General features: G+C 32.0%; 2 protein-coding genes across 2 annotated transcripts; both read left to right on the top strand.

Moving 5' to 3' along the window:
- Positions 1-4,994: 4,994 nt before the first annotated feature.
- Positions 4,995-10,165, top strand: LOC122606998. Its single transcript, XM_043779915.1, has 6 exons — positions 4,995-5,445; positions 7,125-7,215; positions 7,613-7,770; positions 9,039-9,066; positions 9,165-9,273; positions 9,880-10,165. Exons 1-6 carry the CDS (start codon positions 5,200-5,202, stop codon positions 9,959-9,961), a joined length of 714 nt encoding a protein of 237 aa, XP_043635850.1. The 5' UTR covers positions 4,995-5,199; the 3' UTR covers positions 9,962-10,165.
- Positions 10,166-11,692: 1,527 nt separating this feature from the next.
- LOC122607201 (probable folate-biopterin transporter 4) lies at positions 11,693-16,558 on the top strand. Its single transcript, XM_043780127.1, has 7 exons — positions 11,693-11,912; positions 12,754-12,881; positions 13,069-13,290; positions 14,037-14,492; positions 15,352-15,549; positions 15,640-15,777; positions 15,977-16,558. Exons 1-7 carry the CDS (start codon positions 11,832-11,834, stop codon positions 16,236-16,238), a joined length of 1,485 nt encoding a protein of 494 aa, XP_043636062.1. The 5' UTR covers positions 11,693-11,831; the 3' UTR covers positions 16,239-16,558.
- The last annotated feature ends 3,869 nt before the right edge of the window (positions 16,559-20,427 follow it).

The following is a 20,427-nucleotide window of genomic DNA, read 5'->3' on the forward strand; positions in this document are numbered from 1 at the left end:
TAGGTTTATTTAAAAGTTTATTATATTAAATATATTTATATTTATTATTTAAGGGCAAAATCATAATAGCTTTTATGTGCATGCAACTCCATTCCATGTTTAATTGTAAAAATAGTGGTAAAGAGAAAAATAAAAAATTTCAATATGTTTTTAGGACAACCGAAAGGGAATATACAAAAATCAAGGAGTTACTCGTGGTAAAAAACTCGAACATGATACTATTTGGTAAAATCCAAATAATGGTGTTGGGTGTGACATGGATGACTAATTATATATTTATTCAAGGCACTATTACAAAGAAAAAAGAATGAAAGTACTTAATGTAAAAAGGGATTGTGATTATTTTAAGCGTTGTAGGTGAAGTTATATATAGTTTCATTAATATTAAGTGAAAATATTTAAATTAATGCTTAAAAGATGGGGGTATTTTTAAGGTATACTAGATCATTATTTGAAAAAGGAAAAGGGATAATTTATTTTATAAAGGAATATAGATAAAGATATATCAACCTAACTAAGCATGGTTGAAAATTTTAACACAACAAAAACCATGTTTCACCATGACTATAGATCAGGGTGATATTGTTACCAATATTAAAAATAATATTAGATCTGGACAATTATTTTTATGATATATGTGTTTCACTATTTTGATCAAGTAGGTCAAACATATGTGATGAAATATGTTCAAATTTTACTTCATTTTATAAGATAGTTGATTATATGATACAATATATCATATTCATTTTATAAGATAGTTGATTATATGATACAATATATCATATGTAATCCGTTTATAATAGCGTAAAAAACTAGTAATGTAACGCTAAGTGGTGTGGAATTGCGTCATGTGACGCCATATCACGCCATAAGAAGCCAGTCAAAAATGATAAATGCCAACGTTATTCACTTGTTTCGATAAGAAATAAGTTACTTGTAATTTAACTTATTTCAATTAGTTAAAAATACTCTCTCCGTCCCACTAGAAGTGTCCAGTATAAAATTTTCAAAGTTTTTTTTATGCAATTTTGACCTTAAATATATTTGTTTGCGTTATATGATACTTGATGAAATTTATATTAATCGATTGAGTTTTATATATGCTTTTATTGATATAACTTTCATCGAGTAGTATGTAACACGATTGAAAATATATGTGGTCAAAATTATAAAACGAAAACTTTGAAAATTTGAGGTGGACACATATAATGGGACGAGCGGAGTACAAAGTAAGGATTCATCAGTTATTAGATCAAGTAATTGGTTAACTGAAAAATGTTTAGTATAACAATATGGATTGTAAGTAAGATATATAAAAATTATACATTTCATATCAAAAGTTCATTATTTGAATTTTAATTTATGGTAAGTGTACACTTATTTGATTCATCTTAAATACAACCCCTGATTTATATTTAGCAAAACTTTAATTAATTTTTGAATTTTTCAAGTCCTAGAAATTAATTTATCATCTTTACCCGGTCAATTCATTTGTAAAAAACTAAATACAAAAGTTTTAGTAACAAAGAAAATAATACAACTACTTTGTAATTAATTTTTAATAACCAAAAAGCGCAATAAATTAAATTAGAAAAATCAAATATTTTTGCATCATACATATACATTACAAAAAAAAAAAGATTTTCATACTAAAAGTCCCAATGTCCTCGTGAAAAGTCTTTAGTGAGGACATGTCTTTACAATAAGCTCGTCATCGAAAACCCTTTTTATTGAGGACATTTGGAAGATATAATGAAGACATTAACCAAAAAAATATTAGAAATTAGGCTTTTGTGAGACGAGTCCTTACAACATATATAATAGTTTTATTTTCAAAAACCTTATTATAAACATTTAAATAGATATTATGTGCATTATAAATGTATGAATACTACTCATATACATGATACATTGATACGTTAAATATGGAGTTCTTATAATAGGACAATAGCCTTTAGCAAGAACAATTTCACTAAAAGTAATAAAAATTTTTAAAAAACTCTGTTGCAATTGCATCTTTTGTGCAGAACTTTCCGGATTGCAATTTGTTTCCTGTCAAGAATTGTACTACTTATTCACCAAACAACATCAAGAACAACAATACTAATGTGGAAATGTCCAGATTCATTGAACTGACTGACGCCAGTGAACTGAGCAAGTCTACTGAACTAAAGAAGTCGTCTGAACTGAAGTCAATTTTTGAGCTGGAAGAAGATTCTGAGCTGAAGGGGTTATCTTAAGTGAAGAGAGATTCTGAACGAATAATGCCATCTAAACAGGCCATGTTAATTCTGCCAGCAATAGCCCATTTCAAAAAATTGCTCACTGAACCAGTCCAGTCACCAGTTGTAACACTTCTCCAGTGGCAAATGTCTCTAGTCGCAGCCAGCAGTGATCCATCAGTAAAGTTTTCCACTAAAGCACTCCAGTGACCAGTTCCAGTCTAGTCTCCAAATGGATGCTCCAGATGTACGTCTCAAGTGGAAGTCCAAATTCCAGTTTCAAGTTGCCTTAATAAAGTTTGTTTCAGTCACATGTTTGTGGGACCCCAATAAAGAAGGAATGATAGTTGTCGAAGATAATGACAAGGAAGGAGTGAGTGGCCATGTTATTTCTAACGGTTTGTGGGCCCTTTTACAAAAGGAATCTTTCTAGAAGTTTTGTCTGTTTATTTCCTATTGGCCAATAAGTTAGTGGTTGTCATTTGCCCATGACAACCTTTTATTTTTTAATTATTGTATTTCATTAATTTCTAGGAAATAGTTTATGTGGCTATAAATAAGGGTTGTATTTCTCATTGTAAAATCAGACTGTTGAATTGAATGAAATTAATAGAGCAACCTCTATTTCTTACAAAAATCTTCATTTACCTTTATGGATCTTGGATCTTGATGGTTTGAAGTGATCTCTTTATCTAGAATTGTGGTGGTTCGTACTTTATCAATTATAGTGGTGAGATCCAAAATCTTCGATTCCTTTATCTGTGTTTGTGGTGGCTAGACCATTATCAAACATAGTGGTGGGTTGAAGTGTTTTCTTTATCCTTGATTCCGGTGGCTTGGCCTTTACGAATCTTGGTGGTGGATTCTTTTATCTATTCTTTTAAATGTTTAACCTGTTTTGTTGTTTTGTTTCATTAAAAATCCAGAAAATACCAAAAATAGTAATTTCAAGTTGTTATTAAATTCAGTTGTGCTTAGTTTTGCATGATCGACGCATCAAATACCATCAAACTACCATTAATATGGTCTACTTAACAACATTTCTAAACATTATCTTAACATAATGTTTTAACCACAAATTTAAACTAGGGAGATATTCGGTTACGAAATATTATTATTAAAACATAATATTTCCTCTTGGCTAGTTACGTTTGCGAGGACAATCCTTGCAAAATATTATATCGATAATTCTGATATACATGTTAGGAATTAAAATATTTTAAACGTATATAAGATATTTTGAAAGAATAAAAAAAATTATCGCAAAAACTGTCATCACCAAAGGTCTACTCAACAAAAAATTCCAATCCATCTCTTTCTTTGACTTTGACTCTATAGGAACTTTCGATTGAACATTAGGATTACCGGAAAAGGTAAGCCAGCTAAACACCTTATCCTCGCTCTAATAAATACGATTGTAGCTAAAAAAAATTAAAAAAAATAAGGAGGATAGTCCCTCTGTCCCCTGTAACGGCATCAACCACAAAGATATGTCTTGCATAAAAGTGAGTAGTTTGAATCAATTCGGTCAAAAAAACTTATGCATAATGTACGGGCAAATCAAAATTCAAAAGTACGAATCTTTACAATTAACTCATTAATTTATTTATTTTTATATAGTGTCTTGTTAGATAATTATTTAGTTTCATTGTAAATGAGTCAATTTGCGTTCTTAAAACAACAAACAATAATTGTAAAAGCAACACATAAATCAAAACTATATCATACATCATTAAATAAAAAAGACAAAAACATCATTATCATTCTATGTTTAAAACATGTACCAAACTTTGAATTTTTCATTTACTTTACCAATTAAATAATTTAAAATATAAACTATTGTTTATAACAATTGACACACACTAACATATTGAACAATTTATAATGACACTGTTATTTTTTATCGTAAAATTATCATGGAAAAAGATGTTTACCTCATTTATTAAACTCACGAAGAAACTTTAGATAATACTGTATAATCTTTGGATGTCTACCTACATACATGTTATAAACACGAACGGTGATATAAAAAGTTAAAAGGAAAAGATGTAGTGCGAAGAAGTTTATTTTGACACATTTTGACAAGGAATTACAGCTAATGAGAAGTCAACATGTAGCAATAAATATAAGAACCAAAACTTATCAAAAATGTGCCAATTTCATAAGTGTGGTGTTTGCTAATTACTACGAAACGAAATATTTGGTCTTCCCAGATAAAAACAGTAACTACGCATGCTACCAACTCTCATTTCAATTGGCCACATGGTTTTGATGTGCTTGAAATGGGCTAATGACCAAAAGTGTCATAATATAAGGTGTAGGGAACCAATGTGTCAAAATGTACCGATAAAAAATCAATAAAAAAAACCAATTACATCATAAACAAAGATTGTATAGTTTAATTAACTTTATTTTTATTTTTTCATTTTCATGTTTCTATAACTTTTTTTTATTGTATTCAAAATTTTATAAAACCTTTTTCCTTCTTTATTATCATTCGTACGAGATTAAAAGCAAGTATTATTTACCAGAGCAAGTGTTTTAAAAGGATTAAACTACCATTATCAGTTTATCACCATTAACAAATACGGAGTACTTATCATCATCTTTATATTTGATTAACATTAACATAATATAAAAAACACATCAAAATCAAATCAATAATGGAGACGATACGTAGGCGGCTCACGCCAGCACCCCCTCTAACTTGTTTACCCCACCCAACATCTCCCCCACAACAAAAAAAACATAAAATTTCTTTCAAGGAAAATTCCATCAAAATTCAACTTGCAACAAATTTCCACATATCCCTTTTCCACCCAAGAAACACAAAACCCACTTTTCAATTTCACCAATCAAGAAAACCCTTTTTGGATTTTCTCCCTACTAGCCTATATATATAGATATATAAATATATAGATATAGATTTGTATATGTATATGTGTGTTAAGTAAATTAAATTAAAAGAAGAAGATAGATGGAAGTAATTGAGAGGGTGAATAATAATAATAATAATACAATAGATGATGATGAAAAGGATCAAGTCCGTGTAAAAAGGAAAACTCTTGAAGCAGTTCTTGATCAATGTCAAAGAGCCCTTGAATTACTTAGTAATCCTAATAATACAAATTGTGTTGAAGATGATAGTGATGAAAGTTCTGATGATAATTCTGTTGGACCCAGTTCCGGTTCGTCTCGTTCGCCTGACGGTGAAGCCGATTTGGTATAAATTTGTTTAAAATTTTCTTGAATTTTCTTAGTTTTAGTTATATTTTGGTTGAATTATATGTAGAATGATTGTATGATTAGTAATTGAGATTTGAGCTGATCCAAATTTTGGTGTATGTGATTTACACAAAAATCTAGGTATTTTTTAAAGTTTTTTGCGCTGTGAGATTTGAACCCACAACCTGTTGATTGATTGATTGATGGGTCGTCTCGAATACTGCTAGGAATAACGTTAGGGCCCGAAGTCCTATGCTTTTGATCTTAAGTTTTTGGGATTGAAGTTTTTTTCTTTTTTTGTTAGGGATAGGATAGCATAGGGTATACTAGTACACATGTTGGAAACATAGGGTAGACAAGCACACATGTAGATATATGTAGATCACATGGAATGAAAAAAGTAGCACATGTTGTTTACTTGATTTTAGGGGTGTTTGGATGCGCCGGTTTAGAGGATGCGGAACGTGTGAAATTACTTAGCTTTCTCTTGTTTAAAGGCTTACTTATCTTAATCTTTGATTTAGATTAGGTTACTTTAAGTCGCTGATTGCATAATAAATATCTGCATCCTAATACTCCCTTGGCTTTCAATAGTGATGAAAATTAGGTATGTTGGTCGTTTTTAATTCTCTAGAATATGATAAAGTGCGAGTATATATATATATATATCTTAACCATTTCCCCAGAGAAGTCGAATGTGGGAAGTTATGATTTTGGGACTTTCGGTCAATAACCAACGAAGAGATAGTTCCCGAACCCTGGCTTAATGAGTCCCACTTCTATATAGAGCATGATATGTAAAGTTTATGGTATTAGAGTGTGTTTGGAGGTGTTTGTATTGTAATTATTGGCATATCAAGTCGCAATAGTCAGATTTTATTGTTTGGTGAAAGAAATGGTTGATTTCTGATTATTTGGTGTTATTTCAGGCCAAATGATTTTAATTTAAGAAACATATATGTAGGCATAAGCAAACTGATTATTGACATTAAATGTAAAATTATCCAACTATCTTCAAGTCACAGTAATCACCCAGTAAATGAGTAAATAAACACCCTAAACATGAGTGTTTTAGGGGATTTACAGCAATGCCATGTATCTTGAGAGTATGGATTTCCATTTGTTGACGGAGGTCAAAAATTATATTTGCTGCCAGAAGGGAAAAAACATAAGAAGTATTAAATGTAACCTTTGTGCCTTGACTTTTGTTTCATGTTTCCCTTCTAATCCTACCTCTGTCCCAAACCAACATTTTAACACGTTCACCCTTGTTCAATTTTACAATAGTTACGAACAAGTCAAAAGACTTCCTTTTTTGACCAGGAAGCAGGACAAGGGGTTCACCACTTGTATTTGCACTGCTGTGGCCAAATTTACTTTATTTGGTTCTACATCAATGGAACATTTTTTTATTGTCCATGCAATGTAAATTGTCAATAGTCACTATGGTAGTATGGTTCTTGTTCAGACATAACTCTTACATACACAAAACAGTATTTTAAGAAAGGAAAAAAGCAAACCAACAAATTGTATATACATGGCTTGTCAACTTGCCTACAGTTCTAGCATAATTATATTAATGTGTAAACATGCAAAAAAGAATGACACATAATATACTTGCCCACTAACTTGACTCTGGGTTTACATATAATTTCATTTTTTTTTGTTTGAATTTAGCTTTGCAGTCTGCTGAAATCAAGAGTTGAATGCCCCGATTTTCTTGAAAAACTTGAAAGTGCTCAGTTTACAGTTCCACAGAATTTAGCTGGTAAGTACTAGAACCTCTTCCTAACTCTGAAATGGCATGTTATTGTGCAAGTATCAAAATTTTGGAACCAAATTATTTATGTACGTATTGTACAATTTGGAGTTTGGAACTCTATTGACCCTTCAACCTATTGGGCCGTTTCTTTGTTAGCTAAAAAAGTGTATATCAGTATATGTCTTGTTGAGATAAAAACATAACCTAAATCTACGCATTTATATGTAAACATGATAAAGTTTCCACCTTTTACTTTTATTCATCTTTGACTTTCGTTTAAACAACTTTGTGCAAGTAAATAACATGTAAGGTAGTAAACGACTGTGTATCTACTCTATGTAGTATATGGATTATGGTTTATAACTTATATACTGAACGCAAATATTTCTTTTAAATATCTTAGAGGAAAATAGTTCCTGGGACATGGTCAGTGAAAAGGAAGCTTGGGAAGGGGGAAGTATTGCGTCAGATGAAGACTATGTCTTAGTTAGGCAAGATGATATTGTAGATGGGATTGCATGCTTCATGGCTGCATATCTGATTTCCCTTAAAGAAACCAAGGTATGCATATTCTTGCTGTCTATTCAAATTCTTGCTGTCTATTCCATTGTTTCATTCGTCTCCTCTCTTATACCAAGCAGTTAATTGAATTTAAGTCAGGTCACACATATATGAAACCATGTCAGTTCGGGTTTTGTTGCATCAATATCCGGTCAAATGCATGAAAGAAAAAATTGTGCCTAAGAGTAAATTGGTCAAAAGTCATCTAAAGCATATAAATTTGCATCCTGCCTTCGTTTACTCAAAAAATGAAATAGATGATTATGTTACGAGATATTTTTCCAATAATATCTAGTTGTATAAATATGGACGAATAAGAAGTCATTGGTTGATCCAGCCGGCCTTTGTTAATTTGGACTATCTTGACATGTTAAACCAACATGGTTTTGTGAGATTGAACTTAATGTGATTATCTAATCTTTTTTTTTTTTTGGGGACGACAACTCCTATGCTCTGTTTTTGGTTTCACTTACATCATTACTCACTGTTTTTCCACTGTTTGTTTCGTTAGCTGATTATGAAATCTCTATACATTTGGGGCTGTGATTTTACGCTATGATATGCAACAACCTACAATCAAGCTACATTTTACTTCCTTGCTTCTATAATTTTCAGTAGTTTCAAATTTTAGTTGTCGTATTGTCTATTGAAAGGAAGTTTTCTATGAAGTTCATATTTACCTGATTTTACTAATGTCATCGTTTAAAAGGTTGGACATATTCCTTTACTTTGTCATTTTTGAAAGGTAGTAGAGGCATTTGTGAAACAGACAAAACACTTGAATAAAACATGGTTCTGTTCAAACATTGCATATTGCATTGCAATTTTTCATGGGACAGAGGAATATGTATTCCATATCTTTCACTGAGCCAGCGAGCCTAGCAAATGATAGATTGAATGTGGCCAGGGTTGGGTGATCATTATAGGTCCTAGTCAAAACAGCCGGGTCAGGTCAAACTATATCATGAAATATATTTTAAACAGATTTAAGAGATTGCAATACACTTTTACCATCTGTAGCTAATTATTTTTCCATTCAACCCATATAGAAAATTAGTACTCAAATCAACCCATCTGTAGACAAACAAGTAAATGTTTGCCTCTAATTGATCTTATGTTATGCAAAGTTCTATTAGTTTGTTGACAATCTTTATTAATCGTCAACGGTCATTATTAACCTAGCCTTGTTCTGATAAGTGGGATAGTTTCGTGTTTAATAATCGCTTTCTTTTCTTTTTTTTCTTCTTTTTATTTTTTTTTATTTTCAGGATTTGAGTCCAAAACAGCTCCAGGATGGTGAGAGGATAATTCTAAATATCATTACAAATTCAATAATTGTATCTTTAAAAAGGATTGTAATTTAACGTGTTTTTTGCTGTGAAAATCTGTTGTAGCTCTTAGCAAGACATTCTCTATGAAAAAGCAAAAGGGAAAGCTTCGAAAGGCATGGGATGGAAGCAAAGTTATTTATAATGTTGCTTCTTGGGGCGCAACGGCAATCGGGTAAGTGACGTATATCATTTTCCCTGCATAAAGTTTATAGACTGATTTTGTAGTCTAGTATTATTATCAAACTACTAGCAACATACGCCATCTCCTTGAGAAGTACTATAATATCGAATTTTGGGATACCCATCTATTTCAAGATATGTAAAATTTAAGAGCTATACGGGGGTAATTACTTATATCAGTAACTTGAAGAGTATTTTGACATTAGAGAACTCACTTCAAAATTATGTTGCCATTTGTAATTGCACTTTGTCTCACATTGGGTTCAACGGAACGAGTCTGTACTTGTATAGTTTAATGAGCTCCCCCTATGTTAAAATTATTGAAGTAGTTCTTTCATGCAACATTCCCTTTTTTCCGATGAGCGGAACCTAAAAGTAAATCTTCACTTCAGTTAGGTTTACATCAATATTATTTTGCACAGCAAAAGTAGGAACATTATAAATATTTTATGTGTGTTACGGTACTTTGGTTTCATTACTTTTAAAAGAGATGAAGATTGGATGTACATAACAAGAGGCAAATATGAAATAAATTTGCAATAACCAATGAAACCTCATTCGCTCTAATACAAAATGGTGTGTCCTCTTCTTTTCTCAGGATATACCAGAATCCCGCCATTCTCAGGGCCGCTTCTGCTGCCTTCTGGACTTCATGCAATGTGATATCAAAGCTCTTCTGAAAAGGCAGCATAGTGTGTGGCATGTTGTTTGATGCATCTTTCGATAGCTCTAACGTTGTTTGTACGTAAATGTTCGTCAATTGAATAACTTCCGCTCCTAGGATTACCACCCGTCTTGTATATAATTCATTTCCCTTACGGTAGTTTCTGTTGTTTGATCACTCCCTTTATTTAATGATCGAAAATCGTAATTCGTTTGTTCAAGCCATTACCTTGAATTCTATGTTTGCTTCTAGTAACGGAGTCATAATTTCATCGATTGTGTGGTTCGCTTATAATATGTACTTTTTAGGCATATATAAATTTAAAGTTCTTGTTATTGCCAAAATTTAAATCTTTTCCTGTACTTTTCTCAACTTAATATGCTGGAAGACATAGTAAAAGTAGATATAAGTAAATAAACTTATTCATTAAGGTACAAGTGTACAACCAAGAAAGAAATGACGACAAACAAATTTGTATCAACGTACATGCAAATGTAGATAAATATCATTTAATAAGTAATCATTACTATGCTAGTAATGTGTAAAACTTGTCAATTTGTCATCAATGTCTCTTGTGTCATGCGTGTTTGGCGATAGCGGCCTTAACAATTCAAATACTTGAGCCAAACTCAAATAAAAATGCAAAACTCCTAACAAATTTAACAAATTTAAATATATATAATTTTTTTTAATAAATAATAACTAACGTTATAACAATAAATTATATATACATAACAGAATCATAATATAAGAAAAATATATTATTAACAGTTAGTTGATGATTTGTGAAACTTTTACATTATAAAACAAATTGATTGATTAATTAGCGTTTCTTAGTTTTTAATATATAACTACTCTTTTAACTACTTCAAATACTTCTATGACAAGGCTAGAACTTTGATTTTTTTTCCCCCAAAAAGCATAAATCTTTACCAACAATGACCGAAGTCAAATATTGTACTTTTTTTTAGAACGGCAAAAATTATATTACTAAATCGGACAAACTAGCAAGTCGTTAGTTGCCAAAATGTACAATTACAGATACAATCTAGAAATGAAACGAGACCATCAAAAGTTATACTTTGAAAGGGCCAAAACGAAATAACGAGTAATAAAAGCTACAAATTATTTTTTAAAAAACACAAAATAACAAAACAAAAAAATAGATTATATTATAGCTTTGTCTAATGCATTAACGGTTCAAGATATTTTTATTACTTGAGATTTTATGATTTTATTTGATTTGGATGAACCGTTTTAAGTTATGAGCTAAATTTTGATAATAACATAGGGCCTTGACCCTTCCACATACAAGTGTGGCTTCACGGCCTTCGCTACTGTTTACCAAGTGAACTAATCTCACGTCGCAAGGACCAATTCCATTATTAATAGAACTTTTTACTCCAAAGCGATTTAATATTATAACTTAATTAATTTGGGTGAATAATGAAGTCGTGTTTCATAAGATTATCACTATGGAAATTAATTAACGGTTAAATATCCTCTTAAAAATGCTTCTAAAGTTTTTCAGTTTTATTTATTTGTCTTTCCTTTTTTTTATATATAATTTTCAATTTTCCGCCAACCTTATTTTCCTTTCTCTATATAAATCCTTACAAAGTTTACAGTTACACCCTTACACAGTTAGACCCCATAAGGAGTAAAGACTATGAACATTGACTTGTAATGCAGTAATGACCAAATAACAGTATAACACAGAAAAGAAAACCGTTTGAATAACAAAAAAAAAAAAAAAAAAACAGAAGTCGAAAACGCGTTGTTCAAATTTTCTCAAACACACACACATCCTCATCCATGAAATCCGGTATTTTTCCATAAATAAATATAAATCTCAAAAGTTTTATTACAAAATAAAATAAATAAAAATGATAGGATGGATGAAACAGCTTGGAATTGCTTTTGGTGCTTCATTTATATGGCTTGTCTGCTTGATTTACTTTACCCAGGTTTTATTCTTTTTTTTTTCTTTTTATATAATTTTTTTTATCTAATTTTTACTTATTATTATTAATTTATTTATTTTTATATTTAGGATCTCATTTTCTATTTCTCTATATACATTTTGTTTCAATAATAAAAATGTATCTGATCTGTCAAACAAATACATTTAACTTTTATTTTTAGTATGTTAGTTTAGGAGGTTTTTGATTAATATATAATAATTAAAGGGTTAATGACGTGGAACTTCTGTAAAATGTTACAGTTTGATGTAAATGAGTTTTGGTAGCCCGTTAATGATGACGTGGAACTTCATCAGTTAACCGGCTATAGGAGGTCATTTACATCATATGGTAAAGATATTATTTATGTAATGTGTTTTGATCGAGATATGATAAATGTCGATTTGTTGAACCTAGATAAGTAGAAAATCAAAATTATAATCATTTATAGCCCGACACTAATAACCAATTTGATAGTAGCAGTTGCTTTGATTTTATACGATATGGAATATTCCAGTGTCGGAAATGAAGTTGATGTAGGGATTAGTCGACTATCATATTTGAAATGCTACTCTTTTCTTATGACAATTCAATAAGATTTTCAGCAACATTTCTATGTTAAGTGAACTAGTAGTCGATTAGTAATTACAAATAAATTGATGGTATTCATTGTCATGAGACAGATCGTGTTGTTTGTACGATTTTTATAGGCCTACGGCTACAGCTTGCATTTAACAAGACTGCATATCTATGTCGCGTATTTCTGTTTAATTATATGAATTATTATCTTTTTTTTTTTATGATTTCTGAGCAGTGAGAATAATCATTCCATGATTTATATGTATAGGGTTTTAGATCATTTGTATGGACAGCGGTTTCTTATCAGCTGAAAGACAGGCTAAAATTGTCGCCCTCTGCTTCTCAGTTTGTGACTTCAATAGCATTTTTTCCATGGAGCATAAAACCAATATACGGGTATTAATCTAACCACAATTATACAACATTTAGTTACCAAAATTTCGACTATAATAATAAAAAAATATACCAAAAGTAACCAAATGATGGTTATAAATTTGCCACATTAAAAATTCAATTTGCCAGTGACCAGTGCATGAAGGTTGATTATCTTTGACATGTTCATTGTGTTTGTTTTTGGATGCAGGATCTTGTCAGATTGTATACCGATCAAAGGAAGAAAAAGGATGCCTTATTTAGTCATTGCAACGCTTCTCTCTCTCTTTCCATGGGTGATTCTTGGCCTGCAGGAGACCATAAGAAATTCAAGAGGTCAACTCATGATCTTTTTGTTAATTCAGAATCTTGGTTCTGCAATGGCAGATGTTGTCATTGATGCAATGATTGCTGAAGCAGCAAGACTTGAAAAGTATGTCCATTAATCAGTTTTCTCTTCCTCTTGTTTTCATTGTATTTTTTTCGTTTATTTTAATATATTAGTTGTCATTGTGTTTTGTTTGTACTTAGAAAGAGGTATAGTTTGGTTTTAAGGTCTAGTTTGAACTTCGGAATTAACATTAACTCTTATAGTTCTCATTGAACTTGTAGTAGGAAGTTTACTCCCAGCTCTACCATGTAGTTACAATAATATTCAGTCTTTAATGTTTGGATAAACAGATCTTTCGTCTGCGTATTTATAGCTTCATAGTTCATTCTAACTACAGTGCAAACAGAATTATCAAAAGAAAGTATGAACTTACCCAAGTTACCCTTTTAAAGATCATTGGATAGTTTTACTCTATTTCATAAGACATATTTCATTTTCTCTCAAGAATACTCATTTTTGTCAATTTCTCACAATTTGTGAAGCACAAAAACAATTGATTATTTCAACTTCATACTGCAAAAGCATTTAACACTATCTCTGATAATCCATTTATTCTGGTGAATGGTACTTCTCCTTGTTAGAAAGCTCCATAGTTCCTTTAAGTGGAATTAAATTGTTTTGTAATGGGTACCATGGTATTAATATATTGCATTTTTGACTAGCAGTTGGATTAACTTCACAACATACATGCTATTTTATATAGGTTTGGGAACCATATAACCATTTATACATGATTATTGTTGGTCAGAATTTCAACTTTCTTATATCTATAACTTACTCATGATCAGGGCTAAATTTGCTGGTGACCTACAGTCAGCATCATGGATGGCAATGGCTCTTGGGGGAATCTGTGGAAGTTTATTAGGTGGATATGCACTAAGTAACGTTCATATGGAAAATATTTTTCTGCTATTTGCTGTTTTGCCAATGGTGCAACTACTTTCGTGTGCTTTTGTAAAGGAGACTCCTGTACATAGCAAGTCCTCACCCAAGTTTTCCAACTCGAATGACTCTGAAGAACTGAATGGCAGCATGGGAGATGAAAATAAATCCTCGATTCAAGTACATAAGACCAAGTCAGTGAGGAGAAAGAAGAGTTTTAAACAGAAAAAGAAGGGAAAGATCAATGGTAGTAATGATCTGATGCCTGTAAAAGAGGGATCTTTCTCATCACAATTGCTTCAATCGTTAAAAATGGCTGGTTATACATTGTTTAAGGCTTTCCGACAACCAATTATCTTAAGGTATGAATATGAGCTTTCCTGTATGTTAGCATTTACTCCCACCATTCCAAATAAGGGCAACATTTTAGAAGTGTTTGACCATCAGTTAAAAGACAATTCGCTTCACTAAATGTAAACACACGAATTTTGTGAACCAAAATGATTGCTTTTTATATCTTGTGAAAATCAATAATGGACAAATAGGTCTTTTTAACACAACAAATTTAATTGAAGTTATGATTTTCAATTGGATGGAGGAAGTATGTCTCTAAGCCTCTTTACTTCACTTCAGCATTGGTGGTTAAAGGTTTATATACACGTGCTTAAACTCACATGTACCGGTTTCCATGAAAATGCTTCTTTTGCCTAAGCAACCTTTTGAAGTATAATGAAGTTGTTTAGATACTAGTTGTCTCGAGCAAGCTTCAATTATTGCAAATAGAGGTGGCATTTCATCCCCTTGATATACAAATGGCTTCTGAGTCCTGTTTATTCTGTAAATGTGTCAAGCTCAAAGATTTAACTAAAATGGGAACAGGTCAAGCGGGAGGCAGTGGGTTAAACTTGTTAAAGGTCTTCCCAAAAGTATTCAATTGCATAAAACCTTCAAAATTGCTTTAATAAATAAGTTCATGTTATTAATGTAATATTATAGATTTGTAATCATATATAACAGTAAAACATATATAAAGTTCGAAGAGGAAAAAGATAAAGTTAGCCGTGTTGACCTGTGCTAAAAGTAAGTGGCCATTTTGATCCATTAGCGAGCCTGTCTAACCTACCCATTGTCACCTCTTATGGCATAATATAGAACTCGATGACAAAAAGTTTTAATATGTCGGTGGTGATGACCTCTAATTTGATTTGACCTGGAGACCAGACCAATGGCTTGGTTTTTCCTAGCGCAGGTAACGATGCCGAACCTCTCTACAGTTATGTTCTACTACCAGACAGAAGTCCTAAACTTAGAAGCATCGTTTCTGGGCACAGCACGTGTTATCGGATGGATAGGCCTAATGCTTGGAACTTTCGTTTACAATCGCTTTTTGAAGAAGATGAAATTACGAAGAATTCTTATGTAAGCTTTTGTGTAAATTTGCCTCATCCCATGAGCTTAATAAGTTGCCAATTTCTTATTGGTCTGAATAAGGAAATGTTTTGTATGCAGGTTGGCCCATGTTGCTCTGTCTTTGCTAACACTTCTAGATATAGTGTTGGTTTCTAGATTGAATGTTTCGTTAGGCATATCAGATCAGACAATGGTGCTATTTGGATCTGCTCTCTCAGATGCCATCAATCAATTCAAGTAAGTGCTTCTCTCCCTTTTTTTGTTGTTTCTTTATCGAATTTGCTGTCTGGACAGATTTATAATAGAAAATTAGAGATGCAAAAATCTAGAAGATTGCTGAGTAATATGCTTGAGCTCATAGGAGTTGCTTGGGTATTTTTTTATTGAATTATTTTAATCTGTAAGTTTCTTATATTAACATTCTCATTTTTCACAGGTTCATGCCTTTCCTGATTCTATCAGGACATTTATGCCCACCTGGAATAGAAGGGACTTTATTTGCACTCTTCATGTCAATAAACAACCTGGGGGCTACTGTTGGGGCATTTTTTGGTGCAGGCTTGGCTTCCGTTTTGAACATCTCTTCAGGCTCTTTTGATAACCTCACTTCTGGGATTGCCATACAAGTCATCTGCACATTTTTGCCAGTTGGTTTCCTCTTTCTCATACCAAAGGACGCTACAGGAATTTCAGCATAGATACAAACGCCCCAACGTCTTCTCATAATATTGTAGACTTTTTAACAGTTTGGAAAAGAAATCATGTGAAGTGGATTGCCAACCCAATATACTCCAAAGTATAGTTCAGATAGATGCATACATTGATGTAATGTTAGACTGAAGTATGTTGTTAGATTTTATATAGTTCGGGTTGACATACAGGACAATGACTCTTATTGTAAACGCCAATGAGTTATTGCTTCTAGTTTCATGACATGGTCGAACCTATCAAGGCGGGTATGCATACTTGAAGTACTGATTAAGTTTAATCCGCCAAAGCTATTGGGATTTCTAAACCACCGTTATCTTGATTTTATCTTAGCTTTTAGCAGTTTCAATTACACATGTTGATAAAATGTTTGTTAGATTTTTTATGGCCATTAAACGAAACAATTGTACGGATGCGAACATTTTCAAGCTTTGTGGTGTTTACACGAATTTTGTTTGGAAAACTTGTAAACCTACAAAAACTGGTGTTGTAGACACTGGCTTTACCCAAGTCACCAAACCCGGTGTCTTAAACACGGATCTTCTTCACCTTTTGCATAACATCGGTGTTAAAAGACACCGGTCTTCAAATTATCTACATCAAAGCCCGTGTTATAGTTAACAGACTTCAACTCTTTATTGTGCAATGTTTTCTTTAATGTTTCTGTTATGTTTGTTCCTGTACTCAAAAGAACGGTATGAATGACACATATGTTTAGTGTATTTAATGTTTATGTAATTTATGTTTAATTTCTTTATTCAAACTCTTTATTTGGTAGTATAAAAGAAATAACACATACCAACAACAGATAGAAATGTGAGATGTCGGCTTTGATAGAAAGTGAAAGAAGACCGGTGTCTCAAACACCGGGTTTAAGACACCGGGTTTCAGTTAGTTGGACAAAGCCGGTGTCTACAACACCGGTTTTAGTAGTTTTACAAATTTTACAAATAAAGTTAGTATAAACACCATAGTGCTCGAAAATTTTTTTCCCATTAAACAGTTTGGATTGGATTGGATTGAATTGGATGTCTATCTCAGACATATCTGTAGTTTAATAGTAGGATCATAATAGTTTGCCCTTCTAAACAAATATATTGCAGAGAACAAAAGTATGAAACACAAGCAGCAATCACAGAAGTGATGTTTTACAACATGTATTATTTGATAATTTGGTATTTATATAGACGTAAGAAACAAGAAGTTAGATTAACTATTGGTAAGCATCATTAAATTTCTCTACAATACAAATATATATATATATATATATATATAAAGTATAATTGATTGCACTCGGAGCTACGGAGTACATTGTTTTATTAAATTTCATAATTCTATTCTGTAGTATGTTTTTTAACCACCATACGACACACCGTGAGTATTAGTTGCATAACACTGTATTCTCGAGTTTTTTTTAAAGGATAAGAAAAGGGAAGATTGGATACAGAAAGAAAAGAAAAAAAATTATATATCAAAAAAGGCATTCTCGAGTTACTTGGAAAACTAATGAAAAAAAAAGAAAATATAAAGTTAATAGCATTCTTGAGTTAGAAAGAAAAGAAAAGAAAGGGAAAAAAGTTATAACTTTACAATTATGTCCTTTCATCCTTAAGGTTGTTTTTAGGTAATAAGGGTAAATTGGTAATTATACACTTAATTTAAAAGTTTTCCATCCAAATCCTTCCAAAAATGGGAGGAAAGTTTTTACATCCAAAATACTTTTGTTTTCTTTTATTCCTCTTTCTTTTCTCTTAGAAAAAAAAACACAAGAATGCAAAATGAGGGAATTTTCTAATCTTTTCTTTTCTTATCCTTTATAAAAAAAACTCAAGAATGGAGTGTAAGAAACTTTCAAATTACATTATTATTAGATTCCGCCAAACTGAATAAATACACACACGCACACACCCCCAACCCCAAAATATAGACTGGTCCCCTTAATTTGTTGATGTCATCATATAGTAGAAATTAAATAAAGCTCTGGCTAAATGTCATGGGGATAGCGACAAAATACATATGGTCAGTTAGTTGTTTTTTTTTTTTTTTTAACAAGTTAGTAATAAGTAGTTAGCATGAGCACAAAACTTAATGATAGCGACATATACATCCCTATTGTTACATTAAAAAAACAATCCTTTAAAACATTGGTTATAACTTTGTATAACTTTGTCAGGTCATTAATTTTATATATTTGTATGAAATGTCAGGTAGTATTTATGAGAATCAAATTGAGTTAAAAACAAATACACTTTTAGAAAATGTCATTAGTTTTATACAAAATAATGAAATGATATGATTTTGTAAGGAAAAGTGAGGACGATACTTCCTTCGGTTTTATAAATTAAGTTAAGTAATAAATATATAAAAAAATAATAAATAAATAAATATGTTTTTAATAAAGTGACATTGATTTTATACAAAATAGTGATAGATTCGTATGATATTTTGACAGTCTATTTGTTATGTAATAAATATACTTTGTAATAAATGTTTCAACTATGATATATTTTGTATATCTTTTACACAAACATACAAACTAATCTAACCAAAAAAATCGAAGTAGAAAAGAAGTTCAATAAACTTGATCATATGGTCGTGTTTTCGTGATTTTTTTGCAGAAAAATTTAAAAGATTTGATGGTATCCCTTTTGTTCTTAATCACAACCAGCTCAAGAAACTCTCTGTTTCCCAAGCTATCCATCTTAAAGCTCCTTTCTCTAGGGAGGAAATTAAAGAAGCGGTGTGAAGTTGTGGTGGTGACAAATCCCCAGGTCCGGATGGATTTTCCTTTGCCCTTATTAAACGCTACTGGGATGTAATGCAGGATGATATCTTCCATATGATGGACGAATTCTATGAACAAGCTTACATACCAAATGGATGTAACTCCTCGTTTATCACTCTAATAATCCCCAAAGTCCCAAACCCGATTTTGGTGAATGACTTTTGTCCTATCAGTCTAATTGGGGTGCAATACAAGATTGTAGCAAAAGTCCTAGCAAATCATCTTGCGAAAGTCATTGATTCGGTGGTGAGTTCGGGGCAATATGCATTTATAAAAGGTAGACAGATTTTAGATGGACCGCTTCTTCTTAGTGAGATCATTCATTAGTACAAAGCTCGAAAGAAAAGTCTAATGTTATTCAAGATAGATTTTGCTAAGGCTTATGACTCACTGGCTTGGGATTATCTCTTCTCGATTCTTTTAGCTATGGGGTTTGGTAATAAGTGGATGGCTTGGATTAAGACATGTCTTAACTCGGCTAAATCGTCAGTGTTGATCAATGACAGCCTCACTGAAGAATTTCCCTTAAAGAGGGGATTGCGTCAGGGCGATCCTATGGCTCCATTTTTATTTATTATTGCAATGGAAGGTCTTCATTTAGCTATCGAAAATCTGGTTAGTAATGGTTTGTTTCATTGTGCTAAGATTAATCAGTTGTCTACATCTCATTTATTTTATGCCGACGATGCTATATTGGTTGGTGAATGGGAGGAATCAAATCTGGTTACTATATGTAATGCTCTTAGATTTTTCATTGTACTTCGGGTTTGAAAATCAACTTTGAAAAGTCCTCAATTATTGGTATTGGAAAGACGGGTGAAGAGGTAGAGGTTTTGGCAAGGCGATTTGGTTGCAAACCTGAAACTATTCCTTTTAAGTATCTCGGTATTCCGATTGGGGGTAGAATTGGGAGCATTGCTACATGGGATCCGATAGTCGAGAAATTCAAGAGAAAATTGGCGGGTTGGAAAGCTAGTTTACTATCTATTGGTGGTAGGGCTACCTTGGTTTCTTCTGTGCTCGGTTCCTTGGGTACCTATTTCCTTTCGATTTTTAGAATACCTAAAAAGGTTTGCATGAAACTCGAAGCTCTAAGAGCTTCATTTTTTGGGGCAGTACGGAGACTAAGCGATAAATGGCCGTGGGTTAGTTGGAGAAACATCACTGCAGCAAAAGAGGATGGGGGTGTGGGAATTAGAAGCCTCGACGCTATGAATCTTGCTCTTCTTTACAAATGGAGATGGCTGGCGATCTCCAATCCAGATTGTTTATGGTCTCGGGTTCTCTCAGGTATACATGGAACGAAATGTTTTGCCGATCTCAAGGCATCTAATAATGGCCTCTGGTCGAAAATAGTGGACTCAATAAAATCCATTCATTCTCTTCCAAATATT

Source organism: Erigeron canadensis, chromosome 7 (assembly GCF_010389155.1).
Source record: "Erigeron canadensis isolate Cc75 chromosome 7, C_canadensis_v1, whole genome shotgun sequence".
NCBI classification, from domain to species: Eukaryota; Viridiplantae; Streptophyta; class Magnoliopsida; order Asterales; family Asteraceae; genus Erigeron; species Erigeron canadensis.